Raw genomic sequence first — 20,390 nt, forward strand, 5'->3', positions numbered from 1 at the left:
GAGTCTACGGCTTAAAGCCAGCCATGAAATGAATTATGATTGTATGAGTGGAAAAAGAGTAGAGTATTTACTTCCTCCTGAAATGCAAAGGGCACAGCAGTAGTCCCACGGCAGACTCTTTCCTGGATAGCGGGCATCTTCTAACCAGAGAGCGATATACCGGTATGAGATATCCCTCGTCCGATCTTCAACTTCATCTTCATCTTCATGAATGCCTCTCTGCCCAGTCAGGCGGCAGTCGAAAGTGCGGAGGCACAACATACTGACCCGGACAGCGTTCGGGCGAGGTGCAGCCCTGCAGGTCGCAGCGGCCGTAGAGACGACAGTAGCATTCCCGGGCGGGCGGACAGGCCAAGACATTGAGGCGGTCGAGGTCGATGTCGAGGTCGATGTCAGCACTACCATCACAGAATGGCGATGACGACGACGATGATGATGATGATGAGTCGAGTCCCGAGTTGGAGTTGGGTACTGCGTTGCTGTTGCATGGCCGAATGAACAAAATATGCCAGATATATGACAAGATTCGGCCTGCGACGCGGTCGTTGGGCGGTGCTGCTCCGACATTCGTATTCTTCTCAGTCTCAGTCTTAGTCTCACTCCCGTCCAACAGCCACTGTCGCAGAGCAATATATTCGTCCCTCGAATGGCGCCACACACTGTCGCGCGACACGACGAATTGGGCACAACACTGGGCGCGCACGGCATCGTTCCGACCGAGCATCAGCCGGTCTCCTGGCACGGTAAGCTCAGACTTGGACTTGTCATGACGCACAGAGGCGGAGGTGGAGGTGCCAGCATCTCCAAACAGCGCGACGAGCGCCAAGGGTAGAGCCGCGTCCGACACGACACGCTCGTTCCACGGCTCCAGCATGGCGCGGATCGACGTGGCTAGGCTGGCTTGGCCCGGCCAGACCTTCGAGTCTGTATCCAACGTCGGACATGTACTGGCACTCCAGTCGCAGCGAAGATTATGGTATCCGACCGGCTCCAGCGCAGCAGAGACATTGAGCGCCTGGAGGGCGGCCGCGTTGTCGTAGTCCGGCATGTCGTTATGCCAGGCCCAGCGCGACCCGTGCACGAACACCGCGCCCGCAGCCGGTATGTGTGCGTAGTTGTCGATCAGGAAAGTGAGATATGCCATGGCCTCGTGGCCGCGGTTCGCAGGGACTCGCAGATGGTGAGATGTAGGATCCAAGTCAGCTGGGTCTCGGTCTCGATCTGGATCTGGAGCATCTGCAGTATAGATGCAGACATGGTATTTCTGCGATATCCCAAATGCGTCGTCCTCGAGCCATCGCGTGTCGCCGTCGGCAGTCACACGCGCCACGACCAAGGCTGGTTTTGATGTCTCTGCGTCCGCGAGGCCCGGGCAGATGCCGCGAGAGGCGGGAAGAGTGGTGGCAGGCGTCTTGTAGTGGACGGTCGACCATGCGAAGAATCGGTGACGCCCACCACTACCACGACCACGACCACGATCACGATCGCTACTACTACCACCGCCACCGTTACCGCCACCCGTGCCGTTTAGGTAGAAGATGAAGAATAGGGCGCCGAGGAAAAGAAGAAGATTGAGGAATGCGCCGCGCGTCCGTCGCCTCATTTCTAGAGGCTGAGGCTGAGGCTGAGGCTCAGGATGTTCAGTCAGCCGGGCTCTCAACTCATTTGGGCGGATATGTAGATTCCTGGTAGGTAGGAGGTAGGAGGTAGTAGTAGGTGGCTAACTATCGTGATTTGCTGTCATACTGTTCACCGTTCGCTGTTCACTGTTCACTGTAACGTGGTCTGTAGTTTTGCGACAAAGTAATCAGTCATGAGTTGAATGCCTATAGATGAAAGTATCTCGCATATACTGCGTTACGGATAACGTCGGAAGCGATGGCACAATACTACTACTACCTATAGGGCAGGCTCCTACTAGGTGCTTACTACAGTACTCCGTATAGAGTACTGTACAGAGTAACTAGTATTGCTGCTTTTATCTGTTACAGCAATACAGAAATACAGTAATGTTTCGGAGTGGTATGTCTCAGCGCTTCGTAATTACATTACGCTGTAGGTACTCCGTACTCCGTATAAACTTCGACGTATGGATACTCTGCACAGTACCTTGTACGCAGCTTCGTGGCTTTCAATCATCTCAGTGACTACCTACTACCTAGGTAACCTTGGTCATCAAAACTCGTTACTTACATGTATCGGCTTAGGTATCGAGACCAATACCTATAACCTATCTTCGCTTCGATGGAGAGCGCCACTGCCTCTGCCTCAGCCTCTGCTTCAGCCTCGACTTCACCTTCGCGAGCAACACCCCCCGCCCGGACCAAGGTGGCCTGCAGACTCTGCAACTGGCGACGGGTCAAATGCGATCGCGTTGGTGACGCGCCATGTTCGGCTTGTCGCCGAGCGGCCATCAACTGCGAACTCATTGTCTCACGCCGTGGAAAGTCAGCCACCCTCCCTATCTACTGCCGATGCCTGCTGCCTGATGCCTGCTGCCTGATGCCTGCTGCACTGATTTTCGATCCGACCAAGCTGACGCTGACGCCGTCGGTACCTTAGACACTCGAGAGGATTGCAAAACGCGACTGCGACTCAAGTTCGATCGTCGCACTGGACCGGGAGCGGCGAATTAACATTGCCTGGGAACCCTCCTCAGCCTCGTCACAACCCTCAAGTTGAGCAGCCACAGCCATCAATTGGCCTGACCAGAGGCCAAGGTGATGGAGCCGAAAGCGTTAGTTCTCCGGATTCGGCGAACTGGACTTCCACCAACTTCAATGCTTCTGCTCCGCTCAGCAGCAATGCGGATGCGACTCCAGATGCGGATGCGGATGCGGATTATAAGTCCTGGAACGAGACGCTCCATCACTTCGCAGCCAAAGGCTTGGATCCAGACACGCAGCGGTTTCTACACGAAAGCCGTCAACATGATTTCGAGCAGCTTCACAGGCTGGGGGCATTCGTGAAGCCCCCCGACGAATTCAGCGACGCGCTCCTGCATTCCTTTTTCAGATATGTCCATCCTGTCCATCCGATTCTATGTCGCTCGAAAGTCCTCGAATCATACCAATCAGGCCAGCTTTCGCCTCTACTGCTCAATGCCATCTATCTGGTGGGCGTGTCGCATGTTCCCGAGGCTGTGTACAAGGCGGCGGGCTTCAAAAGCCGGTATATTGCAAACGTCACCTTCTACCAACGAGCCAAAGCTCTCTACGATGCAAACCACGAACAGGATTCCATCACCACCCTCCAGGCTCTCGTTCTGATGTCGCACTGGTGGGGCCGGTTGACAGAGCCGAAATCTTCCTTATACTGGTTGGGGGTTGCCGCGGTCCTGGCAGAGTCATTGCGCATGCACAAAGCGTTCGTTGCTCCTCCAGTACTTTGGACTGGTCGCTGATATCACTCCTGACTGGTGCTGATGGGTCATTGCCTAGTGAGTCGTACATCAACCTCCGTCCTGATCTTCGAAGAGTCTGGCGGCGATTATGGTGGGTCGTCTTTGTGAGTTCTTCTTCGTCCCCGGCATCGGCATCGGCCTTGGTGTCTCATATACTGACTGGCCTTCGCAATCTGAGACCAACGACACCTATACGGCAGCCGTCCTAAGAAAGCCACGTCACCTCCACGAATCATTTTGCAACGTCCCACCTCTGGCGGAGGACGACTTTGATGACGAGACTTTGATGGACTCGCCCTCGGACGCCGACGCCGACGCCGACGCCGTGCGCTCGACAAATATTGCCTATCTGATTCACTTTACCCGGTTGAACTTGAGAGGTACTACTACTGTTGATCTCGTTGTCGTTGTTCCTGTCCCTCAGCCGTTTGTTGACCATTGACCATTGACCTTCCACACACAAAGTGAGCAGATATCTCGACAACCAAGATGCGAACGGCTCCCGGCAATTTGAACTTGCACCTGCCCCTGTCGACACGCTTTGGCTCCAAGCCTCTGTATGGGAGGCGTCTCTGCCGCCCGAGTTACGCTACCGCAGTCTACATCATGTGACGCCCGAAGATCCGTGGTGGTTGTTGCTCCATTTGTGCTACAAGTATGATTGCCCCGTCCAACGTCACCCCTGAACATGCCGACGATGCTGATGGACATGATCAACCCGAAGTACGTTTCAAATCGCCCTTGCTCGACCACCAGGCCCAGCCGGAACCACGCGTGACTTTGGTGTCGGCACAGCTCAATTTATTGCCGCCGCCACCATCACCCGATCTCTGGAAGATATCAACGCCTTTGAGCTCCTCGATACGTTCCCCATTTTTGTGTATGTATGCCATTGAAGTCCCGAATCCGAGCCCGAACCCGAACCCAATCTCTCTTCTCCTTCAACTTCAACTTAAATCCCCAAGACACGCTGACGCTGACCTGACCTGACCACAGAGTCCCAGCCACCATCTCAGCCCTGATGGTCCATGTGATCAATCTTCGTCAAGGGAACCCACATGTCCAAGCCATTTCCAAGCAACGAGCCCAGTCGTGCATGCTGATCATGGACGAACTGCAGAAGATATGGCCGGTTGTGACGTGGGTGCAGCGGCTGTTTATCTGTCTTTTCGACCGAGGCTCAGGGTCTGGGTCTGGGTCTGGCTTGGGCTCGGGATCGGGTTTGGGTGTTAATACTGGTCCAATTCCACCACTGGCCGCAGAGTCGATGTCGATGTCGCTGTCCAGTCCATCCAATTCCCACACTACCTCTACCTCTACCACCGATCCGGGAACGAACTCGACCCTCCCAGCAGGGTCAGGGTCTCTGGCGGTCAACGTTCAGGGACCACCCCCACGCCGGTCGTCCCACACTACTGCCACTGATGCAATGAGGTCTATACTTCCGTTTAGCAGCTTGCTCGAAGATGCTGGGTTGGATTTGGAGATGGATCTCTCCAGCGAACTGTTGGACTTGGATTGGCAGTAGTGCATAAACGGGCGTGCCAGTACGGCCAATCTATTATTGTTTCTGTTTCTGTTTCTGGACTTGGATTGGCAGTAATGTATAAACGAGTGTACAAGTATGGCCGATCCTATTCATTCTATTTCCGATACCACATTCTCGTCACCTTGGTCTGTGCGATCTTCTTCTGCAGAAGAAAAATCCCCTGCAGTAAAGCCTCGGCGGTGGGCGGACAACCCGGGACATAGATATCGACGGGGACGATGCGATCGACGCCCCTGACCACGCTATAGCTGTAATGGTAGTAGCCACCGCCGTTGGCGCAGCTGCCCATGGAAATGACCCATTTGGGATCCGGCATCTGATCATATAGCTGGCGCAACGCCGGTGCCATCTTGTTGGTCACGGTGCCGGCCACGATCATCACATCGGACTGGCGCGGCGAGGCGCGGAAGATGATCCCCAGGCGATCTTGGTCGTACCGCGGCATCGACACGTGCATCATTTCGATCCCACAGCACGCCAGGGCGAAGGTGAGCGGCCACAGAGAGCCTTGACGGGCCCAATTGACGAGCTGGTCGGTTTTGGTCCTGATATTTCGAGGAGGGGAGGTTAGTTTGAAGTTCGATGCCAGGGAGGATTAGTTTGAAATTCAAGTTCGTGCCGGCACACTCGTGCCTTTGAAATCTTTCTTTGCAGTAGGACAGATAAGCCTGCTCTTTGCAATAAGACAGACAAGCCTGCTCTTTGCAACAAGACAGACAAGCCTGCGCTTTGCTTTGGGAGAGAGAATTGAATTGGCGAGGAAGGTGGAGGTGGAAGATGAAAGCTCAAGCTTACAGAACATATTGCAGTTTTGCTTCTTGCCCTGGCACTGGCCCAGTCTCTGTCTTCTGAAGCGGACGTGGAAGTCTTGCAGTCGAGTGTGCCTTCCATTTCTCCGGCCGTGGATGTGGAAGGGCAGATTGAAGTTGGGGAGCACGACCAGGGTCGGAGATGGCTGAAGTCTGCGATGCTCGTCTAGGTACGGTGGAGGTGGCTGAAGTCTGCGATGATCGTCTAGGTACGGTGGAAATGGCAGCGGAAGCGGAAGCGGAAACTGGGTTGGTGATCCTGGGACCGGTATTTGAAGCGGAAACTGAGTTGGTGGTCCTGACCCTGACATCGGTACCGGTACTGGTGGTGGTGGTGATTGTGCGGACTGGGACTGGGACTGGGACTGGGACTGGGAATGGAAATGGAGGCCGTCTCATCGCCAGTGCTGGTGATTGCGGTAGCGGTAGCGGTAGCCGTGGGTGTAATCGGGGAGACGGACCGCAGCCGCTCTTCACACATTGAAGCATGGGTGCTTGCAAAGAATGAGAATCGACGGTGCTTGCAAAAGAAAGAATCGAGAATGGTTGGAGTGCTGGACTGGAATGCTGGACTGAGGGTTGAACCGGTCCAGACGTGTCCAGCCACGAATGATATAGGTATGAGAGATGGAGTCCAGAACAAGCACAAGCACAAGCACAACTTCGAGATAGACAATGAGGAAAGAACAAGAACAAAGAGACAGTGTGACAACGGTAGAGGGCAGAGGGTAGAGGGTAGAGGGTAGGGTGTATCTCTCTCATCTGGGTATGTCAAGTCGGCGATATGGACCCACCATATCGCCGACTTGGAATTGGGTCTCGTTTCCCTTTTCAGCCATCCTATAGTTATAGTTACAGTTCTCCATCACGGAGTACTCGTGCAAGAGTCCTCACTGGATGGCCAAGGCCTGGCTTTCAAGCTCCATCTTCACAACGCCCCAAGGTAATTGGTCGTCCTGCAGTTTAGCGTAGCCCAAGGCTTGTTCAACAGGTCTTCGAAGCGAGAGGAGAAAGGAGGAGAAAGTCGAGTCGGGTCGCTGTCATAGTCGTCGACGTCGATCGCTTTTCGTCTAGACAGAATCAGAATCAGCTGTTGCTACACATGTGTATACAGTGTATACAGAACTGACTAACTGCAGTGCGCCATTTTATCCCATCCGCTGGTGTTCTATTCTCCACCGTCTCGACTCTCCTGTATCTCGTCTTGCAGCAGAATCTTCCACAATTCGGCGCCATGCCCTCCATGCCCCCCGATAAAGTTCTGGCCGACGACGTTGACCAGCACTGATTCCTGGCGCATGCGTTCGAGGAACTGCTCCTCCTGGCTCCCGCGGGGGAAGCATTTCCGCCACTCGCTCCAGACGCTGTACGCCTCTTCACCCCAGGCGCGGAAGCTCTCGGCTTCGATGATGGTCGGGCTCACAATCTCCTTGCCGCGGAAGACCCCCCATGTGACAGCATTGACGCCGCCGCCGCCGCCGCCGTTGCCGTTGGTCCCTGTCGACGGCGTCACTTGGTGGCTATTCACGCCTAAAGTGGAAGACCGTCTCTGGGTTTCCGCCTCCAGTTGCTCACTGGACTCAAAGACCCCGTTGGCATCCGTCTTCAGCCATCCGACCTGCTCAGAGCCATATTTGATCAGAAGCGGGCGAAGATGATGCTCCCATTCCTGGCGCGGACAGAAGAACTCGACAAAGGCCTTTTGAAAGACAAAGCCCTCACCGGGCGGTCCCCAGCCAAACGTCTCGTCGTCGCTCCTGACCCCGTCGACCGCAGGCTGACTTGCCAGAGTCCAATAACCCTTTTTCTCGATCAGAGCGAGCAGCTCGTTCCGGATCACGTCGGTCTCGGCGCGCAGAGCCGCGGGCGCCCCGCTGTCCACGTCGATCTCGTCGCTCCAGGGCACCGCCTCTAACTCGCATACTACATGCCGCCGGAACAGCTCCGTCACGTCCTGCCGTGACTTGGGTTGACCCCAGAGTCGGCGAGCCGTGATGGGCCCAACTTTCAGCGTGGGACCATAGCCGTCGATTTCACCAAAGGCCGGCGAATGCGAAGGGCCCCAGCGGCCGTTGGGAAAGTCGTCCCAGGTCGCTTCTCGGCCCAAGGCGCCTTGACCTTCCGAGATCATGAGATTGTGTCTCCTCGTCGGGTCTGAGGCGGGGATTCCTGTGCCTCGATCCGGTGCGACATGTTGCTTCAACGTTGCCGCCGCCGCCGCCACTTTCTCGGCCTGTCGTCTCGCTTTTTCCTCCAGAATCACTCTGTTGTGCGGCTGTGCGTTGATCGAGCTCGTTCTCCGCTTGGCCAAGGATCCAGATTTGGTGGGCGGCACAAAGATGCCCGTCTCGGCAGCGGCTCCGTTGGATAAGGTCGAACTGGCGGTCTTGACCTCGTCGTTCGCTATGGCGTCCGAGTCAGACAGGTCGCCGGGGCTAGATTCGGGTTCGGGTTCTGATATGGGCGGGGTCAACCCGGTCCGTTCGACAATAAAAGCCACCGACTTTTCGAGGTTGAGGGTGTAGAAATGAAATCCGCGCGGCACGCCGTCGGGCTGTGGCAGAGCCTTGATCTGGTCCACCAGCTCACTGAGAATATCCACGCCGACCCTCTTCACGGCTTCATCGTCTGATTTCACCGCTTCGATCCGTCGCGAGATGTCTTCGGGGATCTTGGCGTGGCTCAGTTTCGTGATTCGTTTGATGATCTGGTAGCTTTGGATGGGCATCAAGCCGGGGATAATGGGGATTGTTGCAAAGAGTTTGTTGCCGTCCGTGTCCACGTAGCCCCGAAGCCTCTTCTCGTACGCTTGGTAGGCATTGATGTCGTAGCCAAGTTGAGTCATGATGAAGTCCGCCCCGGCCGCAACCTTTTCTGCCAGGTACGGCAGGTCGTGCTCGACACTCTGCTTCCCAGCCTCAGGGTTGCTCTCATCCGCATGGCCTTCAGGATAGCCGGCAACGCCGACGGAAAAGTAGTCGCCGTACTGCCGACGGATATATCGTACCAAGTCGGCTGCCCACACGAACTCCTCGTTGCTGTCTGTCGCCAATCCTTCGCTGGTGTCTCTGTACTCTTCTCGCGGAGGATCGCCTCGTAAAGCCAGGATGTTTCGAATTCCCACCTCCTTTGCACTCTCCAGTGCCTCGTCAACCATGCTCCTCTTCATGTTCGTACATGTCAAGTGCAGCACGGTCGTCAGGCCCAATTGTCTCTGACACACTTCGGCCAACTCCAGAGACTTGGTCGCGGTCGACCCGCCCGCGCCCCAGGTCACCGTCACAAATAGCGGCCGTAGAGCTGCGGCCATGCGCGCCAGACGAGACTGGAGGTTGGAGAAGCCTGACGACGTCTTGGGCGGGAAGAACTCGAGAGAGAAGTAGTTCGACGAGGGAGGGAGAGAGGCGAAGAGCGTGGGGAGTCGGTCGTCGTCCGCCATGGTTAACGGTGGTCGGTCCTGGCCGCGCTGCACCTTGATTTGGTATCAACGTCGAAGAGTCCAGAGATTGCAGGCTATCGACTATTGCATAGAGCCAGAGGACGAGAACAGGCCCGAGGGAGGGAGCGAGGGAGCGAGGGAGGGCGGGAGTGAGGCTGGAGGATTTGTCTCGTTGCTTGCTCCACGGTGACTCAATCTAACAGATCCCGCGCGCCGTGTCTGCTATGTCCGGAGCAGTAGAGGTACCTAGTGAGAGTGAGGTGCGTAAGAAATCTTGTGCTGCCTTCAAAAGTGGTGGACAAGGGCACGAGGAGTGAATCAATGTGTTTGGCAGTGTTTGGCAGAGTTCTGAGCCTTCTCAGAAATTGCCCCGCGCCGCCGCCCACGAGAAACTAGAAATTCTTTTCCTTTGTTGGCCGACCAGGTGTAACAGTGACAGTGACAGTGACAGCACCCGTTCAAGTACATACTACTAGCATCCGTACAGAGTACATGGTCAGTCACCCCCGTCATGATATTCGCTGTCTGAGCAGTGGTAGTACACGCCGCCACATTGAGGTCTCTAGTATGAGTCTTCCGAATCTAAAGGCTTTTGCTGTGCAGCCACAAACACCCATCCATGATGTCCACCATAATCATACTGCATGTAGCCTGAGCCCTGATGAAAGTGCTCTCCTATGCCTTTGCCGTCTCGCCTAAGCCTCCTAAGCCCCGAGAGACGTCCATCCCATAAAACAAACTCCATTGGCCATCGCGTCTAACGCCCGCATTTTTCCCTTTCCCATCCATCGCTTAGCTTTGCTCATCCCCGTTGAGAAACTCGTCAAATTGTTTCGACACATGATCTCCGTCCTCCAACTCGCCCGGATCATTGGTCGAGTCGTGACTGGTGGTTCGGATCATGTCCAATGCCTCGCTCGCATGGCTCGCTTCCTGTTCAAGACTGGGAACCACATCGTTACTCCCGTCGCCGTCCTGGTGGGTCATTTCCATGAACATGCTGTCGTATTCTCCGCCCGGCGGCGACCCTCCACGAGCCGAGGGTGACTGACTCGCGGACGCATTCGCAAGCCCGTTGCGGAGATCATCCTCTCCATCGAGACCTAATCCGGCGTTGGGGTGAAACAGGGGAAACAGGGGGTCATGAGTCCTGGCATCGCGTGATGGACCACCGGAGAAGGCTGGCAGCATCGGATCCCTGAGGCTTTCGGCCTGTTGTTCTGCTCCTGGGCTGAACAAGGGTGACGGAGAGTTGGGAGGGAACGAGGGCACCCGGTTCGCTCCAAATGATGTCCCATACGGCGCAGTCCCGGACACGTATTCAGGGTCAAAGGCACCGCCGGACCCGGAGTTGCCATTGGATCCCTGCCTCTGCATCCCGGTCGGGGTATCGGAATTTGCAGCTGTCTGACTTTGAGTCGGACTGGCCGCTGAGCCTGTGGCTGAGGGCGACTGCGTCGACGGCTTTGGCAGAAGAGGGCCCGTCATAAATGCCTCTTGTGTCCTTCTTCGCACATATGTCTTGGTCCGGAGGTGAGGAGGGAGGTCTTCAGGCTTCTCAACTCCAAGCTCCTTCATCAGTTTCTGCTGCTTGGTGGGTCGAGGCTTCCGTGTCGACAGACTTTGAGCAAGAATCGGAGGTGGTTCTGGTGCAATTGGGTTCCACTTGTGTAGTTCTTGTCGGAAAAGATTGGTTTCATACGCCAGCAGGACCTCCGCACCTTCGAGTTTCCGAAGATAAAACAGCATTTCTGGCATTTCTTCACTGGTCTGGCAGAGTTGATTCCCTTTCGTGTACTTGGCGAGGAAGTCCCGGAAGCCTTGAGCTTTGTCGATGATTCTTTTCAGGAGCTCTTCTTCTTCTGGTTGGAAGGGTAGATCGACAATATCGTCTTGCCACGCTTGGAGATCTTCGAGCTTCGGACGGGCCGCATCTCTAGGGATCTTGACCCGCCAATCGCAAATGGGACAAGTGAATGTTTCGCATTCCTTGACTTTGCCTCTTGCAAGTTTGAGGCACTTTGCGTGATACCTAGAAGACGTGGTTAGCTTGACCCTTCAGCTCGATCGAAAGTACTCACCAATCGCGACAGTGTTCACATTCAATCATCAGACCTGCTTCCGGCTGCCGGCAAATACAGAAAACAGGTTTCTCGTCGTCACCGAGCGTGCCCTTGTCATGACCCTCAGCAGGCGTCGCTTCTCTGGAGGCGGGCTCAATAGGGGGCCGGAAGGTGTCGTTCAGATCAAAGCAAAAGCTGTTCTTTTCCTCCACAAACTTCATGTGTTGTTCCAGAATGTGAAGCGGTGCGTTGGCCTTTCCAAACAACTTCTTACCCTTTCTCATCCAGTCCTCATGCCTCCTCAATTCCCTCTCCAAGTCGACGGCTCCATGAGGTTTGCCATTCAGGTCCTCCAAGCTCTTGACGACTTCTCGGACGTGGGTGTACAAGGGGCGCTTGCGGAAGTCCGGATCGTGGCTGCGTTCCACTAGCGTAATGATCTGACGCTTCGCCTCGCGATTCTTGGCCAGAATCAAGTCCATTTGTTCCAGAGTATCCTTGTTCACCGGGAATACGTGGTTCTGCACTTGCGAATGCAACGACTCGAGCTGCGGATAATGAACATCCTCAGCCGCCATCACTTCCTTGGCTTTGACCTCCCAGAATTCGCCTTGTCGTACGACTTCGGTCAAGAAAATCACCTCGGGCGCTTGGGCCAAAAGATCCAGTTCCTCACAGCGTCTTAGAAGAGCCCGACATTCGTCTAGTGTTTTAGACTGCACGTCTGCTTGAACATGTCGAACTTCTTCAAGCCATTGCGTACGCGCGTGGACTTTCTCCAGGCTAGTTAGCTCGGGCATGGCAGCAGAGAATGAGCGTCCTTCCTCAAGCAAGGTTTCCAACTCCTCAGTACTCGCTTGGTGCACACCTGAGAGAACTCGCTTAACAGTTGCTCGCCATTCATCGATGACTGTCACTCTCTCCTGGAGGAGTTCAAGTTGAGGTGCAGTGAACCCCAGTTGATCCCCGTCCTCGATGAGTTCCTTCATGCGTTCCAATGTCAATTGTGCTTCATCCTTTTCATCTCCCTTGCCTGTCCGAAGGGACGAGCGCCGCCATGCCTTCTCGTTCTTGCGTCTGTTTTGCTGCTTTCGAGTCAGATAGAGATTTGCCTCATCCACCCACTGGTCGCATCGCTTGACAAAATCGGCGAGGTCATCTAGGCCGTTTAGTACATGAGGAATCTTTTCCCCTTCGGTCAAAAGAGTGTGCATCGCTTTGAGTGGTGGTCGGGCATCGTCCGCAAGGAGTGTCTCTAGTTTTGCTTCCCACATTTCAGGAACACATGCTTTGTCCACAACTTTCTGGACGACGGCCTCCAAGTCATAGTTCGTGTATCGCAGCATGAGGCTATGATTGGGGCCTTGTAATTTCTCCTGCAGAGTCGCCGAGCAACAATCGGCTTCTTTGGGATGACGAAGGCAGGTCACTTTGCCGCTGACATGACAGCGAAATTGTGAGAGATAGGAGAATGCTTTACAATAGCAGCATTGATACTCTTCCTCTTCCAGTTCAACATTTTCGACCTGGACACTGAGGCCGCAAGCAGGAGAGACCTCGGAAGCGAGCGTCTCGAATGCACAGTCACTGTGTGGAGACAGGGCTTGGTGAAGAGCGACGAATTCTTTACGTTCGGCCAACTCGCGATCTCGAGTCCGCTCCAATGCGGGTCCTAGCCACTTGGCGGTTTTGATGGTAGTATCTGAAGCAGCAGCGGTGAAGAGCAGTTCGTCATGTGAGAAGCACGGTTGACGACGGAAATCTTGAAGTCGTCGTACCCCCGCTTCGCCGAAAGGTTCCCAGTCAGCTGGGGCAAAATTGACCGCCTCATTAAAGTTGAAGCCGTGGTTGAAGCCTGCGTGGTATGCTTGCGGAAAGGTGATGACGAACTGACCCGCGCGTTGATCAAGGGCGTATACGTCAACTCCAGCTTTCCTCAACTGGTTGGGGGGAAGAATGGTGACCAGTTGGAATAATAGATCCGGTTGCGTTTCAAACAACTCCGGAACCGCCTTCCTCATAGCATCCTCGAATTTATAGGCGTCTTTGCCTGGGATACCGTACCATGTCTTCGTCGCGCCAAAGTGTTGGTAGTTGGCAGAGTAGGCATAGTGGTCTTCATTGTGCCAACAGAACGTGGAGAAGCACATGCCCACATACAACCAAGGCACTGTCATACCAGAAATGTCACCCTTGATATGCCTGAAGAGCGAATCCTCGAGGAAAGGCATGACGTTGAGATTCCAGGGATCCTTAGAGTACGGGTTAAGAGGATTCTTTTCCACGGTGGGAAATCCACTACCATGGGTGGTAGAATGGATATCCGCGCCATATTCGACCTCCACCGACTCTGTGATGTCTTCTACCAGTCGCCAGAATTCCCGTTCAATGTCGTCCTCGGTGGGTCGTTTCTGGGTATTTGTGATGGGCTCGAAGGGCATTCGAGCAGAAAAATAGTGCTCTTTAAAATTGTTCGCCTTTTCTTGGAATTGTTTCAGGGAGTAGATACTGCCCTCTTCAAAGCCGTAATCGTTGGTGCCGACCAAACATTTGGAACAGTGCCAATCATAGTCCGGAACGTGCCGTAGGGGTGGTTCAATACAATGCTTATGGTAGCCCAAGTCACATGTGTCACAAACCAGAATACTCTCCTTGCTGTCGGACTTTCCACACTTCTCGCATTTGTCGCCTTGTCTGCGAGGTGCAGGCTTGGACCGGACCTGAGGTGTGGAAGGGCGCATTGCCGGGATATGGTTGCCGGGAATAGTAGGAAGTCCCTCTGCTTGAATTAGCAAGTCATCCCAGGTGTGTATTCCAAAAACAAATTGATCAAACCAACCTTTCTTAGGCCTCTTGCTTTTCCTGCCATTTGGACCATCCAAGTCGCCATCCAAGCCCTCCGACCCCGATTCACCGTTCAAGCTCTCATGGCTCATGGCTCTTTTGAGCGGGTTCGAGGTCCCATTCGGGACTGGAGGCCCGGGAGAGTGAATTGTGGTGATAGTGGGACCATTTATTGGCAGAAACGATGGAGCTGGACTTTGGGTCGCGGGAGGCACCCCGTTGGCCTCCTTCTTTATCACTGGAGGTAGGAGTGCGTTGACAGCAGTAAATCCGGAAGGGCTGTTTACAGCAGCAAAGCCACTATTGACAGCCGTGAAGCCGGAAGGGGCAACGGGCCTCGGTGGAGGAGTCGGTGCGGCTGTTAGCACCGAGGGTGGTTGTAGTGGTGGGCCAGAAGCAGCGTGCATGGGAGGATCGAAAACTGTGGCAGGCTGCAGGCCGGGCGAGCCTGTACCTATGCTTGGAGGAGCAGACTGAGTCGGCATTGGCGGAGGGTTCACGGAAGGGTGTTGAGGTGCAAGAGGAGGCGAGTATGCTCCTCCTTGGTCATTTTCGAGTTGTTGATGAACGCCAGGTTTGGCATATTTCAGCCATTCTTCATAGGGATGTAGCCATCTCTGGTAGGAATTTTTGAGCGAAGTGGACAGAGAAGACATGATCTTGCCACTGTACCCCAAGTCACGTCCGATCTCTGCCCACTTTTTATCCTTACAGACTCGCTCAAAACCTCCCCGAACTTCGACGGCTTTCTTGAGTTTGTAAAGATCGAGAGGGCGCTTGTCAACGCTGGGAAATCGATTGAGGTGGGCACCGTATTGCTTGTGGAACTTGGCAAGCTGGTCTAGGTAGTTGAGATTTGTTCGATTGCCTACAGACAAGTAAGTAGAATTCTGAGCATGACTTCAGCAGACGGCTCACCTCCTTCGACAAGATTGATTTCTTGACGTCGAGTCCGGAAATGGAAACGCTACGATCAATCAGCACGGTTTAGGCGCTTCCGGGGCGTTCTCAACGTTGATGTCTCACTACTCACCTCCGTATCGATGGCAAAGTCGGGATTCCAATTGTCTGGAGGAATAATCTTGCAAATTCCGTATTTACTAGCCTTTTCCGAAATGCTTCGAATATATGCCATTGGATCGCGAAATTCTGCTTCAGTTGGTCTGAATGTTGGCGCTTCAGGTATTCCATGTGGCCTCGTTCGTGTTGGGGGGTCGCGACTTGTAGAATGGCCTTTGCGCTCGACAGTTCGCATATCAAGAGGTTGAGCACGACGAGCACTGTAGGGGAATGAAGGAGTGACCATGCTGGGCGCAGTACCGTTCACTCGAGGGGCGGATGATGTTTTGACGGTCGCAGTCGCAGGTGCAACACCACCAGTTGACGGTGGAGCGACCATGACTGCGACAAAATCTCAAGTCCAACCCAATACGAATATGCTTTATTCAGACGATGTTTGTTGTCAGGACCACGGTCGACACAATAGCAGAAAGGCCGTTCTATGATGTGGAGTGGTCTGCCGGGCGTGGACAAGGAGACCGATGAGCGATTTCGTTGATATGGACGAGGCCGAGAGGGAGGAACGAGGGCCGGTAGGTAGATGCGGGTAGCCTTGTGTACCGCAGTCTGAGCTTGAGGTACTACTAATTTGAGCGAAGTGCTCTGCCAGCACTTCAGAGGGCAGAGCCTCTACATGCGGATGCGAAGAATTGAAAGAGCACAGAGAAGCGAAAGGCAGAATCGGTCGAAGAATGTGTAAAGTCAAGGATGGATGATCGGGCAATAGAGGCAGGGCAGGATCCAAAGACTAGCAGGTGGACTGAGGGTGATGATTGGCTACGGCCCACGGTGCCAGAGCGTATAGTACGCGAGTATCGTATGGTACCTGGACACGAGGAGCAGCCAGCAGCGCAGCCAGACTGAGACGAGTGCATTTGCAGCCAGCATTGCCCGTCACGTGTGCATCTTTCTGAGACTCGGAGCTCCGCAGTTCATGCCAAGCCGGCAGCCACAGGAGTTAGGTCGTTTACGGACTAGCGCAAGATGGCTCACGTGAGGCGCTGTTGCGACGGCATGCGACTACATACCAACATACCACCGCGTCCTCCATTGGTGGCGTGGCATGAACGTTTTGGACTCTGGCGCTCTGCGACATCCTACTTAGACAGTCGTGGTGCTCACAGGGTGTGGAATGGGATAGCAGAAGAGCCCCCTTTACTCTGCATCTAAACCTTGGTCGCCTCACCGGTTGTCGTCGCTGCGCCGCCTATCACCACTGTGTCAGGCGCCTCTCCCTGTCCCGGCAAGGACTTCTCAGGTCCATGCAGCCTGCCGAAGCATTCGCTCAGCCTTGCGCATCCAATATATGAAACGCCACCTGTTTACCTAACTCTGACTCATGTCTTTGGGGAACTCTCTATATTGACGCATTTAAATCTCCCACGGGCTCACTACTACATGCTATGGACGTCAAACCCGTCCCAGCTTTTTATTGCTGCTACCTTCTCCGCTCCACCGTGCGCCACTCCAGCCTCTATGTTGGATCCAGTCCCAATCCTGCCCGACGTCTTGCTCAACATAATGGTCGTGTGCAGGGCGGGGCAGTGCGGACGTCCCGAGCAAGTCTTCGGCCTTGGGAAATGGCCTGCATCGTCGCCGGATTTCCCTCCAACATTGCCGCTCTGCAATTTGAATGGGCCTGGCAGAACGCCCATCTAACTAGACACATCAACCCGACCGAGCGCATCTCCTTTGCCACCACACGCACGAAGACCTCTGCCCAGACAAGGAAGACAACACGGAGACCAGGCCGACCACGGACCTCCCTCATAGACAAACTGTCCAACTTACACCTCTTGCTTCGCGTTCCTTACTTCTCCAAATGGCCTCTTGAAGTGCGTTTTTTCAGCGAGGATGTATATCGCTCATGGGCGACCTGGTGTGGGCGGGTTGATTCATATATCCGTCCCAGCATCAAGGTTTATTTCGATCCCGCGCAGACAGTCCCGCAAGAGCAAGACTTCACTTCAGCCCAGCCAGTGCCGAGGAGGCGAAAGGCTGATTTAATTGGGAAAGGTGGAGTTGAGGGTGTAGATCCGACTTATGCCCGATTCCATGGTGTGTTTGAGAAGTCCCAGTTTCTTCTTGACGAAGGTGACAACCAGAGGTGCTCGGTGTGCGACGAAAGCATTGATATCCACAAACACCTTTTCATCATCTGTCACACCGATGACTGTCAGGACATTTGCCACGTAACTTGCCTAGCGGACACATCCCTGAAGAGAGCCGAGTCGGCTTTGGTTGTCCCGGAGACTGCACGCTGTCCATCATGTGGCCATGATCACAAATGGGTGGAATTGATGCAACAGGTGACTCTGAGAACTAGAGGCATAAAAGAGGTACAAAATTTGTTAGGGAAAAGGGGCAAGAGTACTGCAGCTGCCGCTGCCGAGATCCTAGAAACCGAAAGTGAGAACGATGATGAGCAAGAAAACGGGGAAGGTGTTCTTACACTTCAAGATGCTGTTGATGACGAACCCGGGTTGAGTGGCGAGGAGCAGGAGGACAATTTATCTGTCGCTTCAGTTGCGTCCACAGACTCGTTGATAAGCCTGACGCCCAATGTTCTGGGTGATGCTGACAACAGTACCCAGCCGGGAAAACTCGAGATCGTCATTGAAGATAGCGAAGATGACAGATGACGTTGTCCATTGTCTTCTTTTCCCTTTTTAGATCTGTTTCAGCAAGGGTCCCAGCTTGCGCAATTGTCTCGGCCTGGCATCGTTTGGTAGCAACTGAAGGGTTTCAGAGAGGATATCGGCCGCAACTTCACTTATCGACCGTCCTGCGTCCACCACAGAGACAGGGACGTCGTCCAGTCTCGCAAATAGCTCCTTGTACAAGGTCCGGACGCGCGCTTGCATCTTCTCCGTTTCATATCGCTCAGCACCGTAGCCGCCACGTTTGGCCACCGCTGCAGAAGAAATATCCAGAAAGAACAGGATATCAGGCTTTAGAAGGCCTATTTCCGGAGCCCAAGCCCAGTCGAGCGATAGATCTGGATTTTCTTTGGCCGCCGAGTACACCGCCCCAGAGAATGAATAGCGGTCGACGATGACGGTGACCCCATTCAAGAGATCCTCTTGGATACTGTGGACGGCTTCCCAGCGATTGGCCGAGAACAGCAAATGGATCGAGTGATCATCTTGCCGAGCCTGGCGTGTCAAGTAGCTGTTGATCATTTGCCCTGTAGGCGTAGTCCTGTCTGTCTTTCGTGAGCTGAGGAAAACGTCAAACAGAAATTGTTACGACGCACCAGGGAATTTGACATGCCGCACTTTGTGGCCCTTTGCTTGCAGAGCTTCGACAAGCAGCTCGCATTGACTCGACTTGCCGGAACGGTCAAGGCCTTCTAGCACGATGAGCAAACCCCTCGGTGAAGTAGTTGTTGAATTGTCCATGACAACCGTAACTGTATTGTCTAGATATCTTGGTGAGATTTTGTCTGAACAAACTGCAATGCAGGATTGAAATTGAGGGTATCCTGCTGCCATGTAGAATGTACCAGAGACTGTGAAAGGGAAACGTTAAGGTATCTCTGTCCAAGTGCTCCGCTCTACCGGGCCACTGTACGGCGGAGCTCAAGCGTCTACAACACATTCACGATGCCCGTCAAAATTCCAGACATTGAACCAACTTTCTTCACCAGGATCAACCAGTGATGGCACGATGGAGGAAGTAAGCAGTGCCTCTTTGGCGCAGTTACCGCACGAAATGCTCAAATTCGTTCTGCAACATACGTCTGCTTCAGAAGGCGCCGCAAGACTGGGTCAATTGTCCTTCCGTGCCAGACCTACCACCATCAATACACCGCACTATCTTGTCCCGACATCTCGAGGCGTGATACCTCACCTGTCGCAGGATAATGTGCAGAGACACACCAAGATTACGGCGGTATATTTGCCGCTGGAAGACTGTATGTCGTTGTGGCCCCTTCAGCGCTCAAGTTGCCCGCTGACATGTTGGCTTACAGTTGATTCGTTCTAGTCATTGAGAAGTCGCATGCCGATGCGCCCATCTACAGCACGCCTGTCCAGAAAGGCGAGTCACGGTTACGGCGGTACACATGTCTACCTGACCAGTGTCTGTCCGTGGTAGGGCCTCGCCGAGTCCCGAGCATCTCTCCTCCCGCGCATAACACGAATTCGTCGATCGCGATTTCAACCTCGTATGGATTCCGATTTCTCGAGGTGCAACAGTACAACAAGGCGGTCAAGGACCTGGATGTGGATGTCTCGGTGAGTCTGGCTGACGTGGTCACCGCGGAGACGGCCAGCGCAAAGAGAATCGAGAAGAGTGCCGACAGAACACATGCCTGGCTTGCAGACATGGTAGAGAGCCAGCGGGGTGATGCCAGTGAAGCTACACCCGTGTTTGCCTCCATTCCACCTCTCGAACCACAACTGTTGTCACTATATCTCTCCGACCTACGCGACGAATACACATCGCACATATCAGGATTGTGCATCTACTCGCCCTCCACCATGGTCGCGGTACCGGAGGGTCTGCGGCAGCTACCGACAATCTGCCTGGACGATCCGCCGACGCCGCAAGCAGTGCTTGCGGCCATCTACGCCGGCGTGGATTTGATCACCGTGCCGTTTGCGACCCAATCCTCCGAGTATGGCATTGCATTGTCCTTTTCTTTTCCCTTTCCAGGCTCGACGGAGCCGTGTCCCTCGGAGCAACCGCTCGGGACTGATATGTGGTCCACGACGCACGCCACTGATCTGTCACCATTGAGTCCGGACTGCGAATGCTACACCTGCCAACGCCACCACCGAGCCTACGTCCATCACCTGCTGCAGGCCAACGAAATGCTGGCGTGGACGTTGCTGCAGATCCACAATTACAGCATCATCGATTCTTTGTTCGCCAGTATCCGCCGGAGCATTGCACAAGGGACGTTCGACGCCGACGTCCAGACTTTCGGCCGAGCTTATCGGTCCGAGTTGCCCAAACAGACCGGCCAAGGGCCCCGAGTACGGGGATACCAGATGAAGAGCGTGGGCCGGGGCGAGCCGAAGAAGAATCCCCGGCAGTACGGCAGACTGGACGACCAGGTGCAGAAGCTGGCGGAAGCGGAGTCTGGCGTGGCCACCCCAGACGGCGATGCTGAAGATATCGAGAAACATGGGTTGGCAAAACGGGTAGAATAGGAATCGGAATAGGAATAGGGAATCGAGAATAGAAATACATTCTGGCCCCGACAGCTGATGATGAA

General features: G+C 54.4%; 8 protein-coding genes across 8 annotated transcripts; 3 read left to right on the plus strand and 5 right to left on the minus strand.

The window, feature by feature from the left end:
* Window positions 1-205: 205 nt before the first annotated feature.
* On the minus strand, window positions 206-1,603 carry A1O3_00644 (uncharacterized protein; the record flags this gene model as incomplete). Its single annotated transcript, XM_007730794.1, has 1 exon — window positions 206-1,603. One exon carries the CDS (start codon window positions 1,601-1,603, stop codon window positions 206-208), a length of 1,398 nt encoding a protein of 465 aa, XP_007728984.1.
* Window positions 1,604-2,387: 784 nt separating this feature from the next.
* A1O3_00645 (uncharacterized protein) lies at window positions 2,388-3,403 on the plus strand (the record flags this gene model as incomplete). Its single annotated transcript, XM_007730795.1, has 2 exons — window positions 2,388-2,447; window positions 2,660-3,403. The coding sequence occupies 2 exons, from the start codon at window positions 2,388-2,390 to the stop codon at window positions 3,401-3,403; spliced, it is 804 nt and encodes a 267-aa protein (XP_007728985.1).
* Window positions 3,404-5,046: 1,643 nt separating this feature from the next.
* A1O3_00646 (NADH dehydrogenase (ubiquinone) Fe-S protein 7) lies at window positions 5,047-5,412 on the minus strand (the record flags this gene model as incomplete). Its single annotated transcript, XM_007730796.1, has 1 exon — window positions 5,047-5,412. The coding sequence occupies one exon, from the start codon at window positions 5,410-5,412 to the stop codon at window positions 5,047-5,049; it is 366 nt and encodes a 121-aa protein (XP_007728986.1).
* A 1,517-nt stretch (window positions 5,413-6,929) lies between these two features.
* Window positions 6,930-9,200, minus strand: A1O3_00647 (methylenetetrahydrofolate reductase (NADPH); the record flags this gene model as incomplete). The annotated part of the gene is made up of 1 exon (XM_007730797.1): window positions 6,930-9,200. The coding sequence occupies one exon, from the start codon at window positions 9,198-9,200 to the stop codon at window positions 6,930-6,932; it is 2,271 nt and encodes a 756-aa protein (XP_007728987.1).
* A 792-nt stretch (window positions 9,201-9,992) lies between these two features.
* A1O3_00648 (histone demethylase JARID1) lies at window positions 9,993-15,506 on the minus strand (the record flags this gene model as incomplete). The annotated part of the gene is made up of 5 exons (XM_007730798.1): window positions 9,993-11,232; window positions 11,282-14,042; window positions 14,103-14,975; window positions 15,026-15,074; window positions 15,141-15,506. 5 exons carry the CDS (start codon window positions 15,504-15,506, stop codon window positions 9,993-9,995), a joined length of 5,289 nt encoding a protein of 1,762 aa, XP_007728988.1.
* A 1,063-nt stretch (window positions 15,507-16,569) lies between these two features.
* Window positions 16,570-17,808, plus strand: A1O3_00649 (uncharacterized protein; the record flags this gene model as incomplete). The annotated part of the gene is made up of 1 exon (XM_007730799.1): window positions 16,570-17,808. The coding sequence occupies one exon, from the start codon at window positions 16,570-16,572 to the stop codon at window positions 17,806-17,808; it is 1,239 nt and encodes a 412-aa protein (XP_007728989.1).
* A 27-nt stretch (window positions 17,809-17,835) lies between these two features.
* A1O3_00650 (thymidylate kinase) lies at window positions 17,836-18,567 on the minus strand (the record flags this gene model as incomplete). The annotated part of the gene is made up of 2 exons (XM_007730800.1): window positions 17,836-18,371; window positions 18,423-18,567. 2 exons carry the CDS (start codon window positions 18,565-18,567, stop codon window positions 17,836-17,838), a joined length of 681 nt encoding a protein of 226 aa, XP_007728990.1.
* Window positions 18,568-18,835: 268 nt separating this feature from the next.
* Window positions 18,836-20,325, plus strand: A1O3_00651 (uncharacterized protein; the record flags this gene model as incomplete). Its single annotated transcript, XM_007730801.1, has 2 exons — window positions 18,836-19,082; window positions 19,154-20,325. The coding sequence occupies 2 exons, from the start codon at window positions 18,836-18,838 to the stop codon at window positions 20,323-20,325; spliced, it is 1,419 nt and encodes a 472-aa protein (XP_007728991.1).
* Window positions 20,326-20,390: the final 65 nt, after the last annotated feature.

Source organism: Capronia epimyces, assembly GCF_000585565.1.
Source record: "Capronia epimyces CBS 606.96 chromosome Unknown aczIQ-supercont1.1, whole genome shotgun sequence".
In the NCBI taxonomy this organism is placed as follows: domain Eukaryota; kingdom Fungi; phylum Ascomycota; class Eurotiomycetes; order Chaetothyriales; family Herpotrichiellaceae; genus Capronia; species Capronia epimyces.